The sequence below is a fragment of the Ooceraea biroi genome, chromosome 5, assembly GCF_003672135.1.
Source record: "Ooceraea biroi isolate clonal line C1 chromosome 5, Obir_v5.4, whole genome shotgun sequence".
In the NCBI taxonomy this organism is placed as follows: domain Eukaryota; kingdom Metazoa; phylum Arthropoda; class Insecta; order Hymenoptera; family Formicidae; genus Ooceraea; species Ooceraea biroi.
The window spans coordinates 6,338,000-6,355,866 of record NC_039510.1 but is presented as its reverse complement, the minus strand read 5'-3'; the positions used below and the strand labels follow the sequence as shown (position 1 = coordinate 6,355,866).

Sequence of the window (17,867 nt, the reverse complement as noted above, 5' to 3'; positions counted from 1 at the left end):
GTTCATTTTCTCATTTTTGTTCGTATACCAGTAACCCATGTTTGTAACGTCAAATAAATTGCCAATTAATATCGAGATCATAGAATTTTTATAAAGAGATTTTGCAAAATTCTTTCCAATTTATACGCTATACTTAATAATAAACTATCATTAGAACTTAATGGAACAAACTTGCTTTCATGTTACAACATTTGTTATGATGTTCTTGTGATCCCATTTTATAACCTTTTTTTTCTTAAATATACCAATTAAATTATGGGGCTATTATTAATTATAGAAATATAAAAATAATTTCGTAGTATAAATTGCTGTTAGTTCCTTTTTAATCTTTCTTAAAGGGATGACATTTAAATAAAATCTTGATGCGTTACTGATCCATATTGATTGATATTAGCATTATAACTCATTATAACTGATCCTGAAATCTTTTCAAAGTTTTGAGATAATCGATCATAGAAATTTGAACGATAGGAGGATAGGAAGTCTTCATCACTTTTAAGGAAAGTTTCACAAATTCCCTAGTCTTCGGGAACGCGACGGCCGGAATCAACACTAGTCAAGCGATCAACCAACACGCGTAGATGCATGTGTACATTTTGAATATATCATATCTTTATACATAACCTAAAATATTATCGCTTAATGTTTCTTTTGCTAAGATTAGGTTATTATATGGAGTAAGTAGCTTTCATAATTAAAATTAGTTTTTTAAATTATTTACATCACACTATTATTATTGTATAATTTTTTAGAAAGGACTGATTATGTTCTGACGGAATGGCGACGAAAAAGAAAAGCGATACACAAGTGCCGGCCGAGGAGAGCGATCTGTTATCCATTCGTCCGCTCGGTGCAGGTCAGGAGGTTGGACGATCATGTATTATGTTGGAGTTCAAAGGCAAAAAGATAATGTTGGATTGCGGCATACATCCTGGTCTATCGGGAATGGACGCACTTCCCTTCGTTGATCTCATTGAGGCTGATGAGATTGACTTGTTGTTGATCTCTCACTTTCACTTGGATCACTGCGGAGCGCTGCCCTGGTTCCTGCAGAAAACCAGTTTCAAGGGTCGCTGCTTTATGACACACGCTACGAAGGCGATCTACCGCTGGCTGTTGTCTGACTACATCAAAGTGAGCAACATCGCCACTGAGCAGATGTTGTACACGGAGTCTGATTTGGAGACCAGCATGGACAAGATAGAGACGATCAACTTTCACGAGGAGAAGGACGTGTTCGGGATCAAATTTTGGGCGTACAATGCGGGCCACGTGCTCGGCGCAGCTATGTTCATGATTGAGATTGCAGGAGTGAAGATCCTCTACACGGGCGACTTCAGTCGACAGGAAGATCGGCATTTAATGGCTGCTGAGATTCCAAATGTACATCCAGACGTGCTGATCACCGAGTCTACCTATGGTACACACATCCATGAGAAGCGGGAGGACCGCGAGAGCCGATTCACGAATCTTGTGCACGAAATCGTGAACAGGGGCGGCAGGTGTCTGATACCGGTATTTGCGTTAGGAAGGGCACAAGAGTTGCTGCTCATTCTGGACGAGTACTGGAGCCAGCACACAGAATTGCACGAGATCCCTATTTATTATGCTTCATCGTTGGCAAAGAAATGCATGGCTGTTTATCAGACATACGTGAACGCGATGAACGACAAGATCAGACGGCAGATCGCCATAAACAATCCATTCGTCTTTAAGCACATATCGAATCTGAAGGGCATAGATCACTTCGAGGATATCGGACCATGCGTGGTGATGGCGTCGCCCGGCATGATGCAGAGCGGCCTGTCGCGTGAGCTTTTCGAATCCTGGTGTACGGACGCGAAGAACGGCGTGATAATAGCTGGTTATTGCGTGGAGGGCACCCTGGCGAAGACTATACTGTCGGAGCCGGAGGAGATCACCACTATGTCCGGACAAAAGCTGCCGCTGAAGATGTCTGTCGATTACATATCGTTCTCTGCACACACCGACTATCAGCAGACGTCAGAATTTATACGTACCCTGAAACCACCGCACGTAGTGCTGGTGCATGGCGAGCAGAACGAGATGGGTCGACTGAAGGCGGCATTGCAACGAGAATACGAGGATGATCCCAGCACCACCATGGAGATACATAATCCGCGGAACACGGTCGCGGTGGAGCTGTACTTCAGGGGCGAGAAGACTGCGAAGGTAATGGGCACTCTAGCGATGGAGACTCCGAAACCGGGGCAGAAGCTGTCGGGTGTATTGGTGAAGAGAAATTTCAACTACCACATGCTGGCACCCTGCGACCTGTCCAAGTACACGGACATGAGCATGAGCCAGGTCATACAGCGACAGAGCGTGTACTTCTCCGCGTCGTTGCCCGTACTGAAACACCTGTTGACGCAAATAGCCGGCAGCTTGGACGTGATAGACGACAAGAAGCTAAGAGTGTTCAAGAACGTCGATGTGACGATCGACGGCAAAATCGTCACGATGGAGTGGGTCGCCACGCCGGTAAACGACATGTACGCCGACTCAGTCCTGACGGCAATACTACAAGCCGAATTGATGGACCAGTCGCCAAAGATGTTGCCCGCGCCTACAAAGATGGATCGGATGCACTTCAAGGAGTGCCTCATCGAGATGTTGCAAGAAATGTTCGGCGAGGATTCCGTGCCCAAGATATTCAAGGGCGAAAAACTTTACGTTACGGTTGACGGTAAAAAGGCGCACATAGACCTGCTGAACCTGGAGGTGACCAGCAAAGATGACGAGACCTTACAGCAAGTAGTGCAAACAGCAGTGACGAAGTTGCATCAATCGTTGGCACCTCCTTGCGATGTAATATAGTGATAAGGGACAACGGACAATATCTTGCAAATATAAGTATTGTTATTCTAATAAGAATTAGTTTATACTGTCAAAAATATACGTATTTATTGTTCATAATAATTGCGGTTTTTGTAATTTGTGCCATTTAAATTGTGCGATTATCATGTGTATTAAATCAAATGTATTCAACATAGTCATTTTTTTCAAAACAATTTTCAATTCTCTTTTTTACGTAAGGTTTTAGTTTGTTAAATAAAGTACTTAATGTAAAAAAATTTTTGATACAAAGGAAAAAAAGAAAAATATATCTGTAAATATTTTATTGAAGACTTTATAATTTTTATTTTTTTAATAAAAAAATACAAACATATATATTATTAGAAGATATTTCATTATATATTAATTATTATATCACTATTAACTATTATATTATATATTTGTATGTACAGAATTTTCCTATTAAATCCTGATTTTCAATCATAATGCATAAAACGATTGTAGAAATTAAAGTAAAAACTGAAAAATATTTACAATTTCTGGAAATAGATAAACAGAGAAAATATTCTTCTAGTTTAAAATATATACTCTAACATGATCCTGGCACATATATATAAGTAACAAACAAATAAATGGAAAAATATTCAAAGTTAAAATTAATATCCAAATAATTAGTGTTTTTATCGAAAAATATTTGATTTCATTCTATAACTATTTACAATTTGTATAATTGATCCTAAATCTTTTTGGAAAAATTTCGTGAATAACATTAAACAATTTCAAAGATGTTTACGATATTTATAAATATAAAGGATAAACGTGTAAAATATTTGCTTGTAAAATGTTCATGATTTGCTTATAAATATTTCACGCAATTAAATATATAATCATAAATAAAAATTAAAATATTGACTTGAGAATAATAACGCTACGATCAGGCTCTTTGTTAAAATTCATACTCGGTTAAACTGCCCCATGTAGGTCCAACTTTGACTTCTACTGGTAATGGCACAGTAAGTTGACATACATTTTCCATTGATTCTTTGATTATTGCGGCAACTTCTTTCAGATCTGCTAAATTTACCTAAAATAAGTATTGAGATATTCCTGTACTTGTACACCATCTTACATATTTACATGATATCGTAAATATATATCTTATTATATAAAACCAGCTAGAAACTTGAAAAGCTTCAATGAACGAAAATAACAAAATGATAAAATCTTGATACGTAGTGCTCACTTCGTATAGCAGTTCATCGTGTAATTGTAAGACTAGGTAACCTCCCCTTTGAGTCCCCTCTCGATTGCTTCTTAATTTGCGAGTAGCATGCACCTCGGGAAATATCATCGCCGAGTCTGGAAAACCGCATCGTATCTTCTGCTCTATACTTATCATAGCTGACTTAACTACGTCCGCTGCGGAGCCTTGCACTTTCGTGTTCACAGCTTGTCGTTCTGCTGCCGCTGAAGTTCAATGGACATGCAACTTGTCAACTTGCCTGTTTAATGTAAAGCGACTGATGATACTGCGGCGACGATCAACTCACCTCTTACAGACGATTTTGTACTCTTTAGATCCGGCAGCTGTCTGCGCCTCCCGAGTAACGTCGTCACGTACCCGTTGCGATGCGCGTCTTCTAAAACGTCGTTCAGCCACTTATATATACCAGGATACGTGCCCATAAAGGTCTCTAGGAACTCCTGAGCTTCGGATTCGCCGATACAGAGACTCTCGGCCAGTGATTTCACCCCCATACCGTAAATCATACCGTAGCACAACTGCTTGGTGCGCTGACGCATCTCGGCGGTCACCTGACATTTAAAGCACGAAAACATAGGTAAAGCATAAGGAATAAATTAAGAATAAATGATAAAAAAAGTTTAAGATAATATAAAAATAGCAATTATAAATGTTACATGTATAATAATCTAGTGTACACGTACAGATTTTCCTTATACACTATATACGTCATACATCATGTGGCTCGTCTTGATAAATACCTTTTCCTCTGTTACGTTGTTCCACTTGGCAGCGATACTTTTAAATATGTCACCCGGCCGCTTCATGATCTCGCATAATACCGAATCAAGTGAAAAGTGAGTCAACAGCCGTAACTCGAGTTGACAATAGTCCGCGGACAGCATTATATTACCCAGCGCTGGTACGAACATTCTTCTTACGCTCACGACTAAATTGTCAAAACTGAAATCCTTCGGAACGTTTTGTAAATTTGGTTCGTGCATCGAGACTCGTCCTGTTACCGTACAAGTGATACAGTTACCGCGAATACGAGGCTCTTCTTGTGCCGATTTTAGTAACGGATAGATCATCTGCAAGCAAGAAATATGATGTACCGTGGACAAAATTTGATTTTTTTTTATCAGCTTCGTGATATTAAAGTTTCTTTTGCGTCGTATAATTACTTTCGTTTTCGTTGCACTCAATTTCCGCCATGAAATCACGAGGCTCGATATCGGATTATCACATTTTTCCAAGACGGTTTTGCTTGTACTGACCTTTTTATCTTTGTACAGTCCTAGTACCTAGTATTGATATATATATATATATATATATATATATATATAAATTAGTTATTAAAACGATATTACATGGCGTAATATAAAGTTTCAACTTTACAAACCTGACCAACATCCTTAGACGATGAGAAATTAAATTTTCTACCTGCCAGATTGTAAGCCTTCGTTTCTAAAGATTGCATTTTATTTGAGATAACCGATAACAATTCCTGTAACGATTTTGTATCCACGCCGATACCTGATAATTCCATACAAGCTAGAATTGTTACGGTTCCCATTTCTACTTCTGAAAATTAACACATTAAAACGTTGATTTATGTACATCAGAAGTATTCATCTGAAATCTATATTACCTCTAAATGTATGAATTAATACAGGATTAAGCTCGTTCAATTTATTCATAATACTATCGACCATGTGCCATGTAAGCACGGCTTCCGCAGCTGATCTAAATTCGCCTGGTAATGAACTTCGTGAATCCATTCCAGGGCCCAAATGGCAACAAGAATTTATACGCTTAATTATGGAATTTCCTTGGGGAAAATATTGCAGTACCTAAAAGCACGATATAAGACTTAAAAATTATAATATTAATTTATTAATAATAAATTATAATAGTACAAAATTAATTATTAATATCATTAAAATAAATTTCTTTAATATAATAAATTAGGAAATACTGAAAATCAAGAAAAATTCTTTAATGTTCTAAACTTTAACGTAAACATATATATTTACTATCCAAGAAGAAAATTATTCATTGCAAATTAACATTTTTTAAAGAAATTAACATTTGTGCTACTACTTAATATCATATTATCATTCTTTCCAAAATTATTTTGCGTTTTTGAATCTCACCATATCACTAAAGTTTCTCTCGCAGCCGTTAGTATACAACCAATGTGCAACGATTGGATCAAGAAATTTGCATTTGGCAGAAATTCCGCAGCAATGATATAAAAGTTTAAACACGTCCTTTGCCACAAAACATCTCAAGTACAAATTTGTATCGGAAAATAGCTCTTTCAACAGAGCCATTTGTTCCTTTCCAGAGACTTTTGATTCTGCGTGAAATAATTATAACTTATATTAATCATTAATCTACAAGAGAAAGAAATAGATTTACGATTATTAGGAAGTATTAATTTCGTTAGAGTCGCCTCACCTTGCTGCGAATTACTGAACGACATGTAATACGCGATATTGCTCTCCCAAGATATCGCAATGCCGCGAATCTCTTTGTTTTCGTACGTGTAATTTTCAGATCTTCTGAGTTTTCGTTTTATCTCCGCGTTGGTGGTAGAAATCTTCGAGCCTATGTTGTTCGTGTTATCCACGTACGTTTCGCAATGTAAAGCCAACGCGATATCTTGTTTCTTTAATACCTCGCGTTTAAACAAATTAAAGGTCGCCCTATTGCTCGAAACTTTCACGATATTCAACATATTCCAGTCTGTCGTCTCGTTTAACGAATCTTTTCTACTCGATTGCGGTGTGATCTCCACCTTCGATTTTACATTTTTACTCGGAGTGTTTGTCCGCGCCTCGTACTGCTTATTAGTCTTGGATCTCGTCGAGTGACTGGCCGATTCGCCGTCGGAACTGCATACAATATCATCCGTGCTGCAATTCGCGAATAATAAATTTCGTGTCAGAATTTCCTTCAACTTCGGCATCGTTCTCTGCCTCGTTTTATCTCTCGCGATGTCTTCTCTCGACGGTTCTCTGATAGGAGAGTCCAAACAATGATTTTTTCCCGTCATCTTGTCCTCCACGAGTTTCTGAGAACGCATTTTACGTATTTTCTCCAACTTCGTTCTCGTTTGATTCTTGCTGTCACTAAACGGAGAGTCGAAGTGTTGCGAACCGACGACGAAGTCGTCCGAATCGGATCTGTTCGAATCCGTGGACATTTTTCGTTCGTTATTGAAGACAATCACACTCGTCACCGGTGAATCGGCTGTTGCTAATTTCAGTAATTTCGACTTCCGCGGCGCTTTATTCCTAACTGTAGCAGCGCGTTTTTTGACATCCGTTTTGTGTGATACACTTTCTTCGCTGTCCTGCGCACCGGTTTTCGTATTCTTCGCGCTTATGACGTTCTTAACTTCGAATTTAGATATTTCCTTCTTGATATCTTGATCATCATCTTGAACCACCTTCTTAAACAATCGTACGGAATCATTCCACGAATCGTCATCCCACGACAGTACGCTGTTTTTCAGTTGCGAATGCATTGCGGGTAGTTTTGCCGCGTTATTTTCTCCGCACGGTTGCGCATTCTCGAAGCTTGGACTTGCAGATTTTTCCTGCGACGTAACCGTGACGTCTACTTTGCTTGTGAGTACCTTAGAATCTTCCGCTTCCGACAAATGCGTGACATTTTGCTCAAGAATGTTGCACAACTGGGTATCAAGATTCAGACTGTCGTCAAATAGACTGGGACTCCTCGAATATGACGATCTGACATCTTCGTCTATAATCTGTACGTTCATATTTTTATTCATTTGAGTCTCATGGTTATTGCTAGTTTCATTCATAGAAATTTTTAGCTTTTTGGTGGACACATCAACATTCGAATTTAATTTATCTAAATCTTTGGCGCTTCTCTTTATCGTAGCATTATTGCTAATTTCGCAGGAACTTCCCTTTTCCTTAGAAATATTTAATCGTTTATCATTCGCTGTTGTTATATCGGGAATGCTTACGTCGAAAAGTATGGGCGATTCTCTATCATTTTTTTTTGGTAAAATAGCTTTATTTAAGTACTGATCGTTTGATTCTGTCGTTTTCTTCTTAGCTGACACATCGGTTTTGCTAGTTCCCGCATGTACATCGCGTTTTGAATCATTATCCTTTCGAGTTTTGTTACTTGTTGCTTTTTCGTGCATCACGTTTGTCGTGATGGATATTTTCGATTCCGTTGATCTTGAACTGTTTACATCAAGATCCGCCTGACTTTGGTTTCTTGTATTGCACGTGTTTTCAATGTTTCCTGAATACGTATTTACCTCCAGAGACCGCTCAGTTTGCTCCCAAGGTAGTTCGAGTCCTAACTCTTTCTGCAAATAATCGGGGTACATGGTTTATTATGTTAAAATATAATAAATACATTTTATTTATAACGGCTTTTAAAAAATGAGAGTTACGTACTTGAACTAACATGCGTGCCTCCTGCACTAATAAAATTGCGGCTTGTTGGGGCGTGAGACCATCTCTTCCAGTGACGAACACAGTTCTCATCTTATTCCTTTTTTCAGTTTCAAGTGCGTATTCCCCTTCGTACTCTTTTTCGCTAAAATATACATAGCAAGTATTTAGATATAATAATATAACAATATAAATTCCCGTTCATATTTTTTCAATTTGGCATTAAATGCAACCATAAATCTAGATATGATATTACATATAATCTTAAGATGAGACTTAATATGAACCAAAAAGAGAGAGAAACGACAATTCAAATACCTTTCAAAAGGAAGAGCATTGTAAAGCGCGCGCTCGACGTTAAGCTCATTAGCAACGGCCAAGTCTGCCACGCACGTTATTCCTTGTTTGTACAGGCTCCTCGCTCGCAAACCGTTCAACATCGGAAGACGTAGCAAATCCAGTAATTCCCTGCAGACACCAAACTGCAATCTCGTTTGGAACTGACTCACCAACAGCTCCATGCAGTCCCAGCGTAACTGTTTGCAGAACTGCGTAACCATACCTGTGTAAAGACAAGGCGTTGATTCCCGTTATAAAACATTCATTCGATAATGCAAATTCATTATTTATTACTCAATTTACCCGCATACGTGGCAGCGGACTGCTGCAACGTCTGCAGTACGCCGCGGCAGCAGCCGTATTTTTTGCAAACCGCATTCAGCGGCACTTCGTTGACCAAATCGTGCAGCGCCAACGCACTGTAGAATCTCTTATGTATATTTAACTGTGATACAAAATATTCGTATTAGAGATCCTGCGAACGCTGCGATTCGGTACGAATGTATCGAGCCTAGAAGTGCGATAGGTTCGATATATTCCTCGCTTCAGTAATGGATGGAACGTAGGGATTACCGATTTGCCGGATTTAACGACCCCTCTAATGGCCGACATCACGAAACGGTCCTCTACTCCAACGAGTTTACCGACCCTGCGTTCGCTCTCCGACATGGTGCTCCACAATTCGTTGAACGTCATCCAGTCGATGGTCCCGATCTGGCAACCAGCGGAGAGCGGAGTTACCAGATATATCACGTGCAGCTCCGTGTCCAGGACGAAACACCGTCTGGCTTTCTGCAGTTCTTCAAACAGGACCAGTCCTTCTCTGGGTGGCACGGACGCGGCCAGGCACGCTTTCCCGAGCGACGTTGCTATCCACCTGGACTCCCGCTCTGTAGTCTGTAACCTGCGTCGTAGCAAGATCGTACAAGTTAATTTTAATCTTGAGAGAATTATATGTCAAATACAAAATATTTCAGCTTCTCGGAGTCCAAACAAATCGCATCATTTTTTCACAAATTTTTGAATTCTCAATTACTTACAATAAAAATTCATTATCTAACAGGAACTTCATCGCTTCGTTAGAAAAAGTTCGCACGTCGGACCGTTCGTTGAAGCTTAGCAGGGTGCAATTGGTGTACAGTTCTAGATCTTCCGACGTGTATAAAACTTCACTGGCCACTGCCTCCAGGAGCGCTCTTATTAACAACGTGGAATCGCACAGGCAGGATTCAATCGGGTCCAAATTTGCAGAGAGCAATGACGCAGCTGCGTTACGTTCATTCGGCTTGCAGATCAGTATGCTCTCTCCTAAAAGATTTGAAATTAATAAAAATTAATTCACCTCCAGGTTAGGGACTCACGATAGGTCAGTAATCTATCTCGTAAAACTTAGATATTAGCAGAAAGAAGCCTCGAATTGGCAGATTGCAATACCTGAAGGCTAATTCTCTCTGAGGCGCGTTATGCCGTAAAAGAAAAATTAATTCAATTAATTATACAATGTATTTTAAACAATTACTTACATACAATTAATTACAAACGATTTATTTTATAAAAATTTCTCCACTTTACCTGCACTGTCCTTTCCCATACGACCAGCACGTCCTATCATTTGTTTGTAAGTTAAAGTGTTCAACAAGCTGCCACCAAACAGAGGCGATCGTATAATCACTCTTCGTGCAGGTAGATTTACTCCGCTGCTCAAAGTCGACGTCGCTATGAGGACTCTCAAGGATCCGGTTCTAGAGTAACGCGATGTAAAATTTAAGATAACACGTAAATCGATGCATGTGTCAATCAGATATAAAAAAAAGGGATGTTCGTTACCTAAAGGATCCTTCTATAATATCGCGCTCGTCCATCGTGAGTCCAGCATGATGAAAAGCAGTGCCAAACGAGATCGCGTTCTTCAACGCATTATCCAGACCGCTGGGACTGCGCTTTAGTTGCTCTAGAGTTTCGTGGATCAACGTAGAATCGATCTCTTTCTTCAGCATCTCGCCGAGCGTTGTGTTCTTCGAACCTACCGAAGATTGAGGCAAATATAAAAGATAGGAATTCCTCCTTTCAAATGCGCTTTTCTTACACGCCCTACGCTTGTACATAACGCGGGTATATCGTTACACGAGCATATCTCGCAGCGGACCTAATCTGAAGAAAGCCGTGGCGATTTGTTCCGCAAGTTTCTCGCACCACTTCTTTGTAGGACAGAAAATTAATACACTATGACCGTCGCTTATTGTCTCGATACAGAGCTGCAAAATGTTATCCACGTCCGCTTGTAATTCCGACAATTCCACTAATTTTCTGACGAGATTCAATTTGGTGTCGTATATATTTGCTCCTATCTGTAAGAAAAACTTAGTTCTTAAATGATGTAATAACGAAATTTGCACTGTGTTACGCAGTACAATAAAATTTTCACCATGTCAAATAATATGATAAATAATTTATATTTTTATGTACACTTCTCTTACCTTGCAATATTCATTCAAAGGAATCGGACGAAATTCGGTTTTGTACAATTCCGCGTTTAGCCATTTGGCTAATAGAGTTAAATTTGGCAACGTGGCAGACATACCGATCAACTGTATATTAATGTCATTGTTGCTGAAAGATTACAAAGAAATTTATAAAATTATTTTACATACAATGTATATATTTTTTAAAAAAGATCGCGCGAATCACGTTATTATATGCAACTGTCGAACTTACCGAATAGTCATATATTTTAATTTCGTTAGAAGTAATTCCAAAAGATAGCCCCGATTAGGATCACCGAGTAGGTGCAGCTCGTCTATTATCACAGCTCCTAAGCTACTCAGGTCGTTCTCCTCCATTAGACGATTCACCAAAGAATTTGCCTTTTCTATAGTGGCCACTGCAACGTGAGTGGTGGCAAATCCTCCAGGTGGTACTGCTCCTCCCATAAATCCTTCCACCCTTATACCACTGTCAGACAGTAAATCCTAAAAGCCAAATTTATCAGTTGCTTAAAAAAAAAACATTGATACTTAAACAAAAAGCAATCTAATTCCGATATATCATACTTGCAAGTAATACATCTTCTCCCTAACAACCGAGACGAAAGGTAGAATAAAGATCACTTTCTTCTTCCTTTCTAAAATGGTTTTGATCAAGAGGATTTCAGCAACGAGAGTCTTTCCTGCTGATGTAGGCGCGGAATATACGAGATTCTTCCTCTCTTGCATTACTTTGTGATTCGACAGACACTCCACTTGCCACGCAAACATGCATTCCAGTCCACGAGCAATATATTTCTAGAAAATAGCAATAATAATAAAAATTACTTAATTCTATAATATGTATTCATATATGTATCAGAAAATATAATTTCAATGTTGAAACTAAAAGATGAAGAATTATAACAAGTACGTGTCTAGCTCTGAAACCTAAAAGATTTGATATAAAATCAGAAATATATATTTTTCGCTATACATCATTACATAAATGAGATTTTAATATAATACCTGAAGAATATTTGATGGCAAACCCCATGATGCCAGTTTGCATCGATCCTGAGTACAAAGTGGTGGAGACAAAATAATATTGTCTTCTTTATTGTACATGTTGCTAATCAACGATGCCACAACATCACGCACAGCATCTTGCACCTTATTCTTGCGAACAGCTTGAGCATCAGAATCGTGTTTTCTTCCGACATTACCTATACTCGAAGAATGCTCCTTCGAATTGTTTGTACTAACGTCCCGTTTTCTCGCTTTGCAAGAGCTCCAACTCTTCTGAGATACCAGCATCCCATTCTGTCTCAAGATACTTGATGCCGAGGAAATTTTCTTTCTGCCGCTCGTTCGGGAAAATATAATACTGTCCTCGAAATACTTTCCAAAATCTGATTCATTCTTCTCTCCCGTTTCCTTCGGGCTACTCGCGGGATGTTTTGATTTATCTGCGACATCGTCGTCACCAGCGACAAACTCCGAGAACAACAGACTCTGTTTGAAATATTTATCCAAGTCACTGTTCTCTTCCCGTACGACGGCTGCGCTTTGTTCCTGTGAAATCCTGTGTCTCCTTTCAACGTTTATGCAGGCAAACAGGGTATCATTGCCGAAAGACTGCATCTTACTTCCCGGTATCAAGGGATCTTTCAGCGTACTTGACACCGAGGCGATTTAAATCGTTCCGAGAGCCATCGCGAGCGAGTGCTACCAATCCCCGCATTCCGAAAACATGATTGCATGTCGCCTCTTTTTATTATAAATTTATAAATACGATATCTCTGATTGCGGTAATGCTTTATCTCGAGAAAAGACTGATTTTCGTCATTTCCGATGGGTAAATTCAGCAATATCCAACTATTTATGAGCGTTCGACGGTTCATAACCGATTGGCATCAAAAGTCAACGGAAATTGTCTCATGCGTTACGGATTGTAGAGACACGCAGCGGATTTATGAAAATTACTAGATTGTCGGCATGTCGTATGGTCGCTTTCTTTCTCTGCGATTGTTGAGTGTCTGTGGTTATGTGTATGTCTCAACGTAAACGCGCTTGTTTATTGTGTATGTTTTAATGACGATATAACGTAATGGATGTGGATTTGCTCAGACCGGGCACGGTACCGATTTCGCCAGATACAATTCTGTGGTTCGAATTTTTGTTGGATCCGTCTTTACTGCAGAAGCACTTGTCAAAACCGTTTCCAGGTAAACATAACCTAAAAAATATTATATCGATTGATAATTAGTGAATAAAATCTTTACATGGATTAAACTCTTTGATATTTTGACTTTTAGATCCCTCGCCTACAGATCTGATAATTAAATTTGTGACAATTAACTCGGATCAAAAGGAGACCGAGCCAAAAGCCATTGACGCGGAACCGAGTGATACAAAATCTAACGGTACGACCAAATGGTCTCACAGGAACTTAGCGCTGAAGATACTCTCTTTGAAAGTGGCAGCATGTCTCAACTGGGATTTGGACATATTGGAAAAGAAATTGCCATTGCCGATACAAGTGACATTACTTCAGGATCTATTCTATATCACTGCTGACATCTTGGTGGAGATACCTATGTTACCAGAGTTCCTTATAGAAACGGCATCTGATCAGCTTCTGTTCACATTGATACTGTATTACAGATGGCATTTGAGAGCCATTACTTACAGAGCTCTCTGTACTAAGCAACCAAAACAACAATTCCATATGTAAGTTTTGCTTTGTCGATGTAAGATATTATATGGTATTTATTACAATTTTTTTAAACTAGACCAGGTACGCAGGAGTCGACGTATGTACCTCCGGGTATAGTGGATGATATTATCAGGAAATTGGAAGCACATGTACCAAGTAGCATCAGCGCTTTGAACAGTATCCTACAGATGACCAACATAAAACCAAAGATTCTCTCTTTCGAGACCTTTCAAATGTTGACCGAGGATAGCATAGAAATTAAGCAGAACTGGGAAAACATGTATCTCGTCAATATAGATGAATTAAAATGTCAGGTACGAGACAACAAGATAGATAATATTATTCCTGTAGGATCGATAGTGAATTGATAACTAGGTGTGTTTCTTAGATACACTATGATCTCGGGATGTTTCATTTATTGAGAGAAGAATATCAGGAGGCAAAGTGTCATGTCAAACAAGCCAAGGAGTTGTACAGTAATTTCGATTCGACGGAAAAATTAGTGTATTGCAGAGTGCAAAAGGAATTTTTGAACGGTTGCTGTTTAGCGTGCGAGGTGCCGCTGGAGGAAGTTACACCCAGCCTTACGCAGCGTTTGCAGGCCTCCATCAAGGACCAGTATACTGTAAGTATATTTCTGTGCAGCGATAAAATCAGTATTATATATTTTTTGAATAATCTATATTCACGTTATATGCAAAATCTGCAGAACATATTGCAGATTTTGCAAGCAGATAATGTTTTCAGGGAAATACCACAGGTTTATAGAGACAATTTGGAGCTGGACGTGCAAGGGGGGTTGGTCAACCGAAAGTTCGTAGTTGCCCGAGATCTGTTGCTGCAGATACAATGCTTGAACCTAGTTAGGAAAATTCTTGACGACAGCATAATCTTGGGTGATTACATAACTGAAATCAGAGCAGCTGGAACGAAGGGTCTGGATACTTTCTTCTGGGTAATGTACATTTTATCCATTGTATTTCTCCAATTCATCAATTAAACTATTCTCGATGAAATATCTTATTAACGAAAAAAATATTAAACTATATTAATTATTGAAGCAATTTTTATTTTTATGCTAATAAATTCGATTTATTCAGGCTTTGGATAATGTTTTGGAAAAAGTGACGACTACTGAAAAGGAACGCATCGGTCATTATCTTCTTTATCTCGCAAATACCGCTAACATAGAAGGTTTCGCTTCGAGAGTACTCAACAGTCCTTCCTTTTCGTCATTATTTAATGAAACGGAACTGACCATTCTTCGAGACGCGGCTGCTCCCGATGAGATGGATTTGCCAGATTTGTTATTGCATAATGACTGGGGTATACCGTATGTGCCATATATACGTGAGTGTAAAACAAACTATCGTGATAAAAAATTAAGAGATGCTAAGAGCTATCAGGACTGTTGTCTAACTAAAACTTTATTTTCATTGTATTTTACAGAAAGCGAGAGGATCGAAGTGTTTGAATTGAAGCAGAAGTTGATAGGATCTCACGATTGTCACGTAATCCGAGAAACGTTGATACACCTGGAAGGAAAACACCGTACGAAACCGTTGTGGCAGATAAATAGCTGCTGGGAACTGCCTATTCCGTTGCAAAGCGTTGTACTGTCGCTTCCCAGAGGTTTCCTCCAGGATTATTCTTACATCCTACTGGCGAAAAGCCGAGAATCGGTGTCCGTGAAAAATTTCTGCGGCGCCGTGAAGCTGCTCAAGGTGTTGGACAGTGAGTTACAGGAACACGTGAAAAGCGGCGGTCCGCTGATCTTCAAGTTGTGCAAGTTGGTGAGCTGGGAGTGCCTACTCGTCGAGATATGGAAGTGCATCCACACGTGGCCAGCGACTAATGTCTGTATGTACACGTTTTTGATTAAGTAATATTAGAAAAAAGGAAGAATAACGATTTTATGACGATGGTTTCATATAACGAGCGCGACATCATTTCAGGTGATCTGCAAAGTATGATTGGACGGAGCAAACAGTGCCTTGGTGCGTTACAAGCGTCCGATCAGCTGATCCCGCGACAGGAAATAGTAGAATACTGTACAGTCTTTCTTTTAAATATGGCCGAATGGGAGTATCTTACCAGTATGGAGAAGCGTTGGAGTTACACCGAATTTGCAGCTGCTATTAGCAACGTTTGCCAAGACATCGTTAAGTTCAAGGGAACCCGCAAGTTTCCACGTGAAGCATGGGATATGGGTATGTAGTTTTATTAATTTAATTAATTAAGAATCATATGTGCTGTACTCATTCATCTTCCTTTCTTCTCCTTTCTTCGCCCTTAAAAAAAAATTAAAAGATAGAAAATCGAAAATGTTTTACACATCAACGCATTTCTGTTTTTAGTTTTGGCAGCATTCGGTCCTAGCAGGGATCAGCCGCAGAAACGGAGCAGCAGCAGTAGCAACAGCGGAAGCTCGGGTACTGCATCTAGAGATATCGCTGCTAATATCGCCATTACGCTTACTCGGTTGCGGGAACCCATGGTGCTCACTGTGGTCATATCGTTGTTAGCTCGTTTGCGAAACATTTTGCGCGATGAGTCTAGCCTGGAGTTGCACGCGCAGTATTTGTCCCTTTGGCCTGCCGGAGTACCAAAGTGCGTATATTTGTACACTATTGTTGCGTTTTTTTTTATCTGTTGGTAATACTTACAAATTAATATTTGCAGCGCAAATTCGTACAACATCAGATACGTTGGAGAGCTGCTATTCCAGTTGTTAACCCAGGCTCTAAAGTATTATCCCTGCAACGTAGCTTGGCTGAGGCTGATGGGTGATCTCAATTTCGGTAAGCTCTTGCTGCGACAAATCGAGTAGACGATACATCGAACGTTTAAATCCATATATAATCTGCTCTGTTTTTTCCCCAGTTTTAGGGTATTACGAGAGCGCAATGAAGTATTACTTGGAGGCTATCATGGTGGCCAGCGATTTGTTCAGCCAACCCACGCCACGCGCGCAGATAGACGATCTCGTTTACAGAAGAATGATCAAGTGTTGCGCGCACTTGCAATGCTACACTCAAGCGGCTGTACTGTGCCAATTTTTGGAGGAAGTGGATTATTCCCTGGCGTTCAAGATGGCAGCTAGCGATCAGAAGAGCTGCGCTACTGCCGACGCCATGGACGCGTATTATCACTGTATTTGGGACACTACGATACTCGAGTATCTTATACATCTGCACACAAAGCGTGGGGAGCATCATAGAAAGCAACTCGCAGTAAGTAACCGGAGACATAATAAATAAATAAATAAATAAATAAAAATTTAATATCGCATAATGTACACAGTAATAACAATGTGATAATTACGAGTAGCAATTATTTAACGATTAGCATTGAATAATGAATTTATATCATATGACTAGAGCCGATTTTTTTACTTCTCTTACTCTTTGTTTAAATTTTTAATATAAACGTATGCTTTTATGATGCTTATGTATTAATACGATTGACACATTTTGCTTTGCAGATTAAAGTAATTGGCTTATTGGAATTAAATTCTAATAACAACGAAGAGATCCAGAGGGAAGCGGCCAACATCCGGAAAGCGAAATTTTTGAGGGCGTTAGCAAAGCAATATGTATATTGAAGAAATACCCGAATTTTGTATACGTGTGTATGTATATATATATATATATATATGGTGTTAGATAAAAGAGTATCACAGAAGTTATTATTACTGCTGCACATTCAATAGATATTTAATTTTAAACGATCTCCAAAAGTCTGACAATCATGTCCTTTTCTTCGCTCATTCAAGACCATTCATTGCCGCGAAAAAAAGTTAATCGCACACAAGGTTGTTAAATTATATATATTTAAAT

General features: G+C 39.2%; 3 protein-coding genes across 5 annotated transcripts; 2 read left to right on the top strand and 1 right to left on the bottom strand.

Moving 5' to 3' along the window:
- The first annotated feature begins 525 nt into the window (after positions 1-525).
- Positions 526-3,123, top strand: LOC105287517 (cleavage and polyadenylation specificity factor 73). The gene is made up of 2 exons (XM_011353103.3): positions 526-677; positions 753-3,123. Exon 2 carries the CDS (start codon positions 778-780, stop codon positions 2,836-2,838), a length of 2,061 nt encoding a protein of 686 aa, XP_011351405.1. The 5' UTR covers positions 526-677; positions 753-777; the 3' UTR covers positions 2,839-3,123.
- Positions 3,124-3,663: 540 nt separating this feature from the next.
- On the bottom strand, positions 3,664-13,206 carry LOC105287515 (DNA polymerase theta). Of its 2 annotated transcripts, XM_011353098.3 has the most exons (21): positions 12,339-13,206; positions 11,898-12,128; positions 11,563-11,816; positions 11,325-11,457; positions 10,994-11,195; positions 10,675-10,870; positions 10,420-10,589; positions 9,888-10,155; positions 9,421-9,751; positions 9,151-9,292; positions 8,827-9,070; positions 8,512-8,653; positions 6,524-8,420; positions 6,217-6,422; positions 5,712-5,913; positions 5,463-5,644; positions 5,245-5,364; positions 4,822-5,151; positions 4,368-4,632; positions 4,061-4,284; positions 3,664-3,901 (listed from the first exon to the last, which is right to left on the bottom strand). In XM_011353098.3, exons 1-21 carry the CDS (start codon positions 12,951-12,953, stop codon positions 3,764-3,766), a joined length of 6,492 nt encoding a protein of 2,163 aa, XP_011351400.1. In that variant the 5' UTR covers positions 12,954-13,206; the 3' UTR covers positions 3,664-3,763. The 2 variants fall into 2 exon arrangements, with proteins under 2 accessions (XP_011351400.1, XP_026825794.1); XM_026969993.1 differs by lacking the exon at positions 12,339-13,206 and having other exon boundaries at positions 11,902-12,035.
- Positions 13,207-13,302: 96 nt separating this feature from the next.
- LOC105287516 (integrator complex subunit 8) lies at positions 13,303-17,758 on the top strand. 2 transcript variants are annotated; one of them, XM_011353102.2, is made up of 12 exons: positions 13,304-13,537; positions 13,628-14,042; positions 14,105-14,342; positions 14,417-14,653; positions 14,738-14,983; positions 15,129-15,378; positions 15,478-15,888; positions 15,984-16,238; positions 16,386-16,638; positions 16,711-16,829; positions 16,912-17,261; positions 17,513-17,758. In XM_011353102.2, the coding sequence occupies exons 1-12, from the start codon at positions 13,420-13,422 to the stop codon at positions 17,630-17,632; spliced, it is 3,012 nt and encodes a 1,003-aa protein (XP_011351404.1). In that variant the 5' UTR covers positions 13,304-13,419; the 3' UTR covers positions 17,633-17,758. The 2 variants fall into 2 exon arrangements, with proteins under 2 accessions (XP_019889894.1, XP_011351404.1); XM_020034335.2 differs by having other exon boundaries at positions 13,303-13,537; positions 14,417-14,983; positions 17,513-17,756.
- Positions 17,759-17,867: the final 109 nt, after the last annotated feature.